Source organism: Pipistrellus hanaki (assembly GCF_964339955.1).
Source record: "Pipistrellus hanaki genome assembly, chromosome: 3".
Taxonomy (NCBI): domain Eukaryota; kingdom Metazoa; phylum Chordata; class Mammalia; order Chiroptera; family Vespertilionidae; genus Pipistrellus; species Pipistrellus hanaki.
Genome location: NC_140505.1, coordinates 185,386,816 through 185,395,629, shown reverse-complemented (window position 1 = coordinate 185,395,629; position 8,814 = coordinate 185,386,816). Strand labels below are relative to the sequence as shown.

General features: G+C 66.7%; 1 protein-coding gene across 3 annotated transcripts in view; it reads right to left on the bottom strand.

Moving 5' to 3' along the window:
• Positions 1-370: 370 nt before the first annotated feature.
• CACNA1I (calcium voltage-gated channel subunit alpha1 I) overlaps positions 371-8,814 on the bottom strand; it is a 99,403-nt gene continuing 90,959 nt past the window's right edge. For 2 of the 3 annotated variants that reach the window (XM_084880007.1, XM_084880008.1), the window contains exons 31-37: positions 8,536-8,657; positions 7,820-8,116; positions 7,500-7,643; positions 6,979-7,101; positions 4,618-4,780; positions 3,002-3,201; positions 371-2,293 (exon numbers count right to left, since the gene is read on the bottom strand). In XM_084880007.1, the coding sequence (XP_084736133.1) occupies positions 1,688-2,293; positions 3,002-3,201; positions 4,618-4,780; positions 6,979-7,101; positions 7,500-7,643; positions 7,820-8,116; positions 8,536-8,657 (1,655 nt within the window). In that variant the 3' untranslated portion in view covers positions 371-1,687. The remainder of the gene's footprint in view (positions 2,294-3,001; positions 3,202-4,617; positions 4,781-6,978; positions 7,102-7,499; positions 7,644-7,819; positions 8,117-8,535; positions 8,658-8,814) is intronic. The other variant, XM_084880009.1, reaches the window with a different exon arrangement.

Below are 8,814 nucleotides of genomic sequence, written 5' to 3'. Positions count from 1 at the left end.
TTCCCATTCCAGGTACTTTGGTGCTGGCCCTGGGGTGCCCCAGCCTCTGCTGCCAGGGCCCTGAGGGGTTCTGAGTCGGCCCCTCAGCCCCTCCAGGCCTCAGTTTCCTCACCTGTAGAGTGGGCCTAGCCACCTTCCCCACCCCCACCACGAACTACGAGGGGAAGGGCTTTGCAGGCCCCTGAGCTTACGCCGCTCATTACCTCCTTCCTTTGCTACAGTGCCCCGGCCCTGGGGTCCCTGAGCCAGTCTGGGAGACACCCGGAGCCTGTCTGAGCAGCTACCCCCCCAAACACCACCTGCCAGCCCGGCCTGAGCCACGTTCTTCAAGGTCCGGGTTTGGGACAGGACAGGCCCCCAGGCAGGCCCAGCCACACCATCTGAGATTTCAGAGGGAAGAGGCCTGGTTATTGCTGAAATGCAGCGTGTCCCACCCCCGACGGCCACCACCTTCCCCATCTCCCTTAGACTGGCCTGTCTGTCCACTCACTTTTAAAAGCTTAGCCTGGACCTAAGCAATATGTCTGTGAAGCCCAGGGCTCAGTTACTGCTGACTTCCTAGTAAGTACTGAAATAAATGCATTAAAATGCCCATCTACAAACTGCGCCAGAAGCATTGCTGTAGTGAAACCCGCTCTGCAGCTTGGGAAGGTGGGAAAATGGAATAGGTGTGTGTGGGCTGGCTCCAGGTGACAGGGTGTGAAGAGGGGGTGGTCCCAGGGCCCAGGCAGGTGCCCACACCTGCTCCCACCGGGAGGGTAAAAGGCCACGGCCAGCACAGGCCAGGGGCACCCTTGACCTTGCCAGCATCTCAGGGGCTGTCCTGTCTCCTGCTGCCTCCACACCTGCCCTCGGCTTCCCGGGGGGGGGGCAAGACCAGGAAGTGCCCGCTGGGGCAGGGGCCTCACCCGGCTCAGAGCCCCCTGTGCCAGCCTGGGAGTTGCTTGCCACCCCCACCCCAGCCCTAAGGAAATACAACGATCACCCCTGATTTTTCTAAAGAAACACATCTAACTGGTTTACTACGCGTCTGCGGACTCCGGGTGGGTACCTACAAGACTGTTGACACAACTAGACAGTCAGGAACAACAAGACAGAGACACCCCACTACGGGGGAGGGGGCGGGGGCGGGGTCTTAGCAGCATTTCTTCTTGAAAGAAAAAAAAAAAACGCACCCTGAATGACACTGCTTTTTTTTCTGAGCCTGTCTCCCGGGCTGTGGGGCCCTCAGAGGCCTGAGCGCCCTCTCCACGCTACCCCAAACCCTGGGGAGACACCAAAGAGTAGGGGTGCTGGTGCCCCAGCAGGACCGTCGGCCCAGGGCGGGTCCGGCCTGAGTCCGAAGCACCAGGCCAAAAGCTCTGCCTGGGCCCCAGCCTGCATGTTTAGCACTTTCTGGAAGTCATATGCTCTCGGTAAAAAAAATAAATATATATATATATGTCTGTCTCTCTATATATGTGCATATATATATATACAGGTGTCTGCACGGGGAGGGCCGCCGGCAGGCCGAGTGCGGGCTCTGCCTGGGCCGCAGCCCACCCGGACCGGCTCCGTGGCGCTGGGTGGCCGGGCACCGGGCGGCCGGACACTGGGGGCCCCTGCGGAGTCCAGGCTGGGACCAGTACGGCTGTCTGCCCCTGGCTCCTGAGGTAACGGTGAGACGGAGGGCCGGGCCCCGCGGCCCTCATCTCTTCCTCTTGCTGGCGGCGTCGGCGGGCTGCAGCTCCCCGGGGGGCCGGGCCGGGCCCCGTGTGTCCTTGCCGTGATCGGCGGCCCAGGAGGGGCTCCGGGCCAGGCCGCCGAGGGGCCCGGAGCCGCGGGGGCGGCCGGTGGGGCCGGCGGCCAGGCTGCTGGTGCTGCTGAACCTCCGGGCGGACGGCAGCCCCGCGGGCGCGGGAGGCGGGCAGAAGAGCGAGGTGAGCGAGAGGCTGCTGAGCGTCTCCGAGTGCTCGCTGCCCCCGCCCCCGCCGCCCGCGCCCCGGCCCCCCGCGCCCTCCTCGTCCGAGGGGTCCATGGAGTCGTGGTGCGTGCAGCCCGGGCTGGTGGAGCCGCCGCTGCTGTGGCTGCGCTGGTGCAACCCCAGCCCGCGCCGGCCGGCCGGGCCGCGGCCCCGCAGGCTCCCGCGGCGGGAGGCGGGGGACAGGCCGGCCCGCGGGCCCGGGGCGGGGGCGGGCGGCCCCAGGGCGCGCCGGGGGCTGTCGCTCAGGGTCAGGCTGTCCTCCAGCGTGGTCTGCAGGCTGCCCGCCGAGCTGCTGCGGCTGGCCTCCAGCGAAGTGTCGCTCCCGGTGGCCTGGGGGAGACCCGGGGGGTGGGGACCGGCCCGTGTGCCCCCACCCCGCTCCTCCAGCAGCCTGCCCACCTCAGGGACAGGCGGGCACAGCCCTCCCCGCACACCCAGCACCCCTGCTGCTCCCCTCCCGCCACTGCCCCCCTGAGCTTCTAGGTGGCTCTCCCCACCCGTTCTCTGGGCCCCAGCGGCAGCCCCATGGCCTGCTCAGACCCGGTCAGACTCTGGCCTGAGGGTCCTGCCCGCCCCTCCAGACAGCACTTCCCACCACCGCCCCCCACCCCCCACTCCACTCACGTGCTGCCTGGAAAGCCCATCCCAGAGACCCCCGAGCTCCCATCTCCCCACACCCCCCACCCCGTGCTCCACCCCTCCACCCCGCACCCCTGTGCCCCCACCTCAGGGCCCTCCCGGACCCCCACCTGACTCCCAGCCCCTGCTCCCGCCACAGACCCCTCTCCTGTGCAACGTCCCCCTCGGTGTGTGTCACTACCAAACAGACTATAGACGCTTTACCCACTGATCACGGCATTCCGTCTCCTCCCGCACCGCCTGAACCCCATGTCGCACACTCTGAACCCCATGTGAGCCCAGGGCAGGGACCCGCACCCTGGAGCCGCCTCGCCAGCTCCTGAGGGAACCGATGCCTGGAGGGGCCCCGGGCCCAGCCCCGCCTCCACCACACTGCGAGCCCTGGGGGGGCCGCCTTACCTGCCGGAGGAGGGTGCAGTTGACGCTGGGTGACCGCAGGGATGCCCAGGAGCCCTGCAGGGCGATCTTGGGGAGGGCCCCGGCCCCGGCGCCCTTCTCCTGCCCCTTCTGGCCGGAGGACACGGCGGGGTGGAAGAACTCGGCGGGCATGGGCAGCAGCGGGCTGGCGGCCTCCGGGGAGAAGGGGCTGGAAGGGGCCGCTAGGGAGGGAGGAGAGGGAGCTGGGGGGCCGGCTCAGGCTGGCAGGCCCCTGAGGGTGTGCGACTCTGGGCCAAGCCCCCTCTCCGAGCCTCAGTGTCCCCACAGTGAGCCTGCCCGTGTGCCTCCCGGGAGGACAGGCACAGGCATAGGCACAGGCACGGGGCCCAGTGGACTCGGCACAAGGACCCTGGATCCTGCCTGAGGGGTGGAGAGGAGGCTGTAAGATCAGAGGCAGCCCAGTCCCAGGGGCACAGCAGAGGTTCTGAGCGCCACCCCCAGGCCCGGCTGGACCCTCTGGGACAGCAGCAGGTGGGCACGGCACTGCACGGGCTGAGCAGACAAAAGCTGCTGGGCCCACCTGGGCCGCTCCCCTGGAGCTGGAGAGGGGCCGGGCAGGGGGACGGGAGCATGCGGGCGGGGCGGCGGGGCTGGCAGTGGCCTCTGCCCACAGCCCCCTCTGCCAGTGCCAAGGGGGGTGAGGAATGAATGAACTGGGGAGTATGTAACCACGGTGGCCGGGCAGCTTGCACATCCCAGGTGCAGGGACTTCTACGCCATCTTATTATTGAAGAAAAAGGCAGGCGAAGGGGTAACTAAAGGGAAGTGAGGATGGTCCTCGGGTGCTGTGCCCTGGCTTGTGGTCCAGGAAGTCTGGGGTCTCAGCACCCACGAAGCCAAGCCCAGCCCAGAAGCCACTGGTTTTAGGGTGAGTCCTCGGGGAAAACCACTCCTCCTCCAGCTCCTGGGAGGCGCTCAGTGTCAGGCCTCCCGGAAGAGCGCTGAGGTGAGCTCGGGGTCTTGGGGGCCCCTCTTCTGCTGGGCGGGTCTCTCTGAACCCCTCCTCAGCCCCCGCCGGGAGCCCAGGCTCCTGTCCCCCTCCGAGAGGACTCAGGGTGACAGTGGGCCCCCGTGAGGGACAGGCCAGCTCAGTGCTCTGTCCCGGTGCCCACAGCTGAGCCCGGAGCCCGCAGCACAAACACGGGATGCCAAGGGCAGGGCTGGTGGGTCCATGTCAGGACCTTTGACAAAAGGGCTGCCTCCCGCAGGGGCCTCAGCCAGGAACCGAACCCACAACCTCGCTAGGCACGTGCCCTGACCGGGATCGAACCCGCAACCTTTTGGCGTATGGGGTGACAACACTCCAACCAATTGAGCCACCTGGCCGGGCCTTGGGTATAATTTTTATCTCATCTCTAAGTAGCAGTTGACCCTCGATCTTTTACCGTTGTTGTGTCGGACCTGGGGTTCCTAGCTTTGATGGTCAGTTATTTATCTATTATAATTCTCTCTTGACTCTATAGAATAGCCTGGGGAGGGGCAGGGGGGGGAACTGAGGGAGGAACTCAGCCAGCTGCCTCGAGGCGGCCACTGAGACCAGGGCTGCGGGGAGCTGCTGGGGCCGACCCGTCCCTCACCTTGGCCGCCCTCGTCCAGCCAGGAGCGGACGGGGCTGAACGGGACCGCCTCCATCTCGCACAGGAGGCTCTCCGGGCCCGCGGAGACGGCCGTGTTGGACAAGGGGAAGAAGCACTCGCCCAGGTCCCCCACGCGGACGGGCTCGGCCGGGTCCGGCTCACCCTGCGGGGAACGGAGGCAGACGGTTAGGACGGAGGCAGACGGTTAGGACGGAGGCAGAGAGTTAGGACGGAGGCAGACGGTTAGGACGGAGGCAGATTGTTAGGACGGAGGCAGACGGTTAGGACGGAGGCAGACGGGTTAGGACGGAGGCAGAGGGTTAGGACGGAGGCAGAGGGGTTAGGACGAAGGCAGACAGTTAGGACAGAGGCAGAGGGTTAGGACGGAGGCAGAGGGGTCAGGACGGAGGCAGACAGTTAGGACGGAGGCAGACGGTTAGGACGGAGGCAGAGGGGTTAGGACGGAGGCAGACAGTTAGGACGGAGGCAGACGGTTAGGACGGAGGCAGACGGTTAGGACAGAGGCAGACGGGTTAGGACGGAGGCAGACGGGTTAGGACGGAGGCAGACGGTTAGGACAGAGGCAGACGGGTCAGGACGGAGGCAGACAGGTCAGGACGGAGGCAGACGGTTAGGACGGAGGGAGGCAGACGGTTAGGACGGAGGCAGAGGTGTTAGGACGGAGGCAGAGGGGTTAGGACGGAGGCAGACAGTTAAGACGGAGGCAGACGGTTAGGACGGAGGCAGACGGTTAGGACGGAGGCAGACGGTTAGGACGGAGGCAGACGGTTAGGACGGAGGCAGACGGTTAGGACGGAAGCAGAGGGGTTAGGACGGAGGCAGAGGGGTCAGGACGGAGGCAGACAGTTAGGACGGAGGCAGACGGTTAGGACGGAGGCAGAGGGGTTAGGACGGAGGCAGACGGTTAGGACAGAGGCAGACGGGTTAGGACGGAGGCAGACGGTTAGGACAGAGGCAGACGGTTAGGACAGAGGCAGAGGGGTTAGGACGGAGGCAGACGGGTTAGGACGGAGGCAGAGGGTTAGGACGGAGGCAGAGGGGTTAGGACGGAGGCAGAGGGGTCAGGACGAAGGCAGACAGGACAGAGGCAGAGGGTTAGGACGGAGGCAGAGGGGTCAGGACGGAGGCAGACAGTTAGGACGGAGGCAGACGGTTAGGACGGAGGCAGAGGGGTTAGGACGGAGGCAGACAGTTAGGACGGAGGCAGACGGTTAGGACGGAGGCAGACGGTTAGGACAGAGGCAGACGGGTTAGGACGGAGGCAGACGGGTTAGGACGGAGGCAGACGGTTAGGACAGAGGCAGACGGGTCAGGACGGAGGCAGACAGGTCAGGACGGAGGCAGACGGTTAGGACGGAGGGAGGCAGACGGTTAGGACGGAGGCAGAGGTGTTAGGACGGAGGCAGAGGGGTTAGGACGGAGGCAGATAGTTAAGACGGAGGCAGACGGTTAGGACGGAGGGAGGCAGACGGTTAGGACGGAGGCAGAGGTGTTAGGACGGAGGCAGAGGGGTTAGGACGGAGGCAGACGGTTAAGACGGAGGCAGACGGTTAGGACGGAGGCAGACGGTTAGGACGGAGGCAGACGGTTAGGACGGAGGCAGACGGTTAGGACGGAAGCAGAGGGGTTAGGACGGAGGCAGACGGGTCAGGACGGAGGCAGACGGTTAGGACGGAGGGAGGCAGACGGTTAGGACGGAGGCAGAGGTGTTAGGACGGAGGCAGAGGGGTTAGGACGGAGGCAGACGGTTAAGACGGAGGCAGACGGTTAGGACGGAGGCAGACGGTTAGGACGGAGGCAGACGGTTAGGACGGAGGCAGACGGTTAGGACGGAAGCAGAGGGGTTAGGACGGAGGCAGACGGGTCAGGACGGAGGCAGACGGGTTAGAAGGACGGTGGAGGAGGAGCTGGGCCAGGCCCACAGCACTGCCTTCCTGCCTCGGCCGCGGTGCTCTGCCGGGACCGCTCCCCACGCCTGGGACGGCCCTGTCCGCCCCCTGTCCACCCGGCCGGCCATCTGCACCTTCCAAACCCAGGGGGAAGGGCCCCACCTCCAGGAAGCCTCTCTGATGTCCCCGGCAGGTCACGGCTCGCTCCCCTCTTGACACTGAGGTCCCTGAGGGCAGCCGAGGGTCCCCTTTACTTGGATAACAAGTAACCAAGGCAACAAGGAGCAGCCGGGGCCGCCGGATGCTGTGCGTGGGGCCCTGGCTGAGGTTGGCTGCTGTGTGACTTCAGGTGAATCTCTCCACCTCTCTGAGCCCCGCCGCCCTCCTCTGACCCACAAGAGCTGAGAGCCTGGTGCACAAAAGCTGCCCAGGAGCCCACAGGGCTGCTCACCTTGCTGTCCGTAGGGCGGAGAGGGCAGGCTGGGGGGTCCTCGAGACTCAGGTCATCGCCCAGCAGGATGGACGAGGACTTGTCTGAGTTCAGGGAGAAGGCTTCCGTCTCGGCCAGCTGCACCTGCGGGGAGAGGTGGCGGCCTCGGGTCACCCGTGGGGCGGGGACTGGCATGGCCGGTCCCCCAGAGGGACACAGGATGGTGGTCTGAGAGGCTCAGAGGTCTGGTGAGCATGGATGGCATGCCAACCCAGGGATGGGGAAGGGGATGGGGATGGGGAGGGAGATGGGGATGGGGATGGGGAAGGGAATGGGGATGGGAATGGGGATGGGGGCGGGGGTGGGAGACACAGTGGCATCACATTCAGTGAAGTGCCAGGCCCGGGCGGGGCCCAGGGTGGGGGACTTGCCGGGAGCAGGGAGCTCCTAAGCTGGCCCACTGGCTGGCCCCCAGACCAAGTGGCCCCGGAGGCTGCCAGCGTGCTGGTCAGGGCAGGGTCCGCCCAGGGCCGGGCTCTCACCTCCTGCCTGTCGTGGCAGCCCCGGCAGCCGGCCGGGGAGGCGTAGTGGTGGAAGACGGACCCCGACAGGTTGTCGATGATGGTCAGCTCCCCCTCCACCGAGTCCTTGATGATTAAAGAGACGCTGTCCAGCCACAGGTTCTCCTAGGCGGACAGGGCGGGTGGGGACGGCGGGATTATCACGGGTGGGGCCTGCGGGGGCGGGGCACAGCTGCCCTGGTCCTCTGCGCCTGTGACACCTGAGGCCTGGGCCCGCCCCTCGTCACGGGGTCCCTCAGAGCTGAGCAGGGGGTCCCCAAAGGGCGGGAGTCCCTGCCCACCTGGGCCGGAGAGTAGCAGTGGGGGCACAGGGGCCCCTCCGGGTCTCCCCCTCCGACGGGCGGCCGCGGGCCGGGCCCCAGGCCCTGCGCCATCTCCAGCTCCAGCTCGGCGTCCATCTCGGCGTCCTCCTGGGCCTCCTTGTTGCTGTCGTCCAGGTGCTTCATGAGCACGGCCACCACCACGTTGATGAGCACGAACTGGGCGGTGAGCACGAAGCTGACGAAGTAGAGCGGCGACACGAACTGCAGGCTGCTCAGGCAGCTGCGCTCGTCGTGCGTGCAGTCCCGCAGCGTGTCCTGCGGGCGGGCGGGCGGGCGGGCGTGAGGACTGGGGTCTCGGCTCAGGCCTCCCCTGTCTCCCGGAGCCCGCCCTGCCCACCCCGGGCCGGAGCCAGGGGCCTCCGTGGGGTGCTGGGCAGGGCAGGGAACGCCAGGGCCTGGCATATGGAGGAGCAGTGACCGCAGCCCCTGCCCCAGGCTCTGGGCCCCCAGTCCCCTCTGGCCCTCGGGGGAGTCATGTCCCATAACACCTGAGCATTAGGGGCGGACAGAGAGCCCCCCTGGCCTCACCTGCACCTCCCTGTGCTCCTGGGCCCCAGGCAGGTCCCTGGCTGCTTGGGGCCTCGCCCTCACCCCCTCCCGTGTACAATGGGCGCTGGGCAGGCAGAGGGCCGGAGCACCCTGGCTCTCGCACACAGCCCAGTCTGCCCCAGTACCTTCATGATGCCGTTCCAGTTGTCGCCGGTGGAGACCTGGAAGAGCGTGAGGAAAGCCATGCCGAAGTTCTCGAAGGTGGCGTGCCGGCTCATGCCCTCGCACGGGTTGTCCTCGTTGCAGACTGAAAGGAGAGGCGGTCAGCCGGCCGGCTGCAGAGCCTGCCAGCCTCCCCTGGGAGTCCCCACTACAGCCCTGGGGGGGGGGGGGTGCCCCGTGCCCTGCCCACATGGGGAGACCAGGGCTCAGGCAGGCGGCACCCAGGCTGGGCTCAGGCCCAG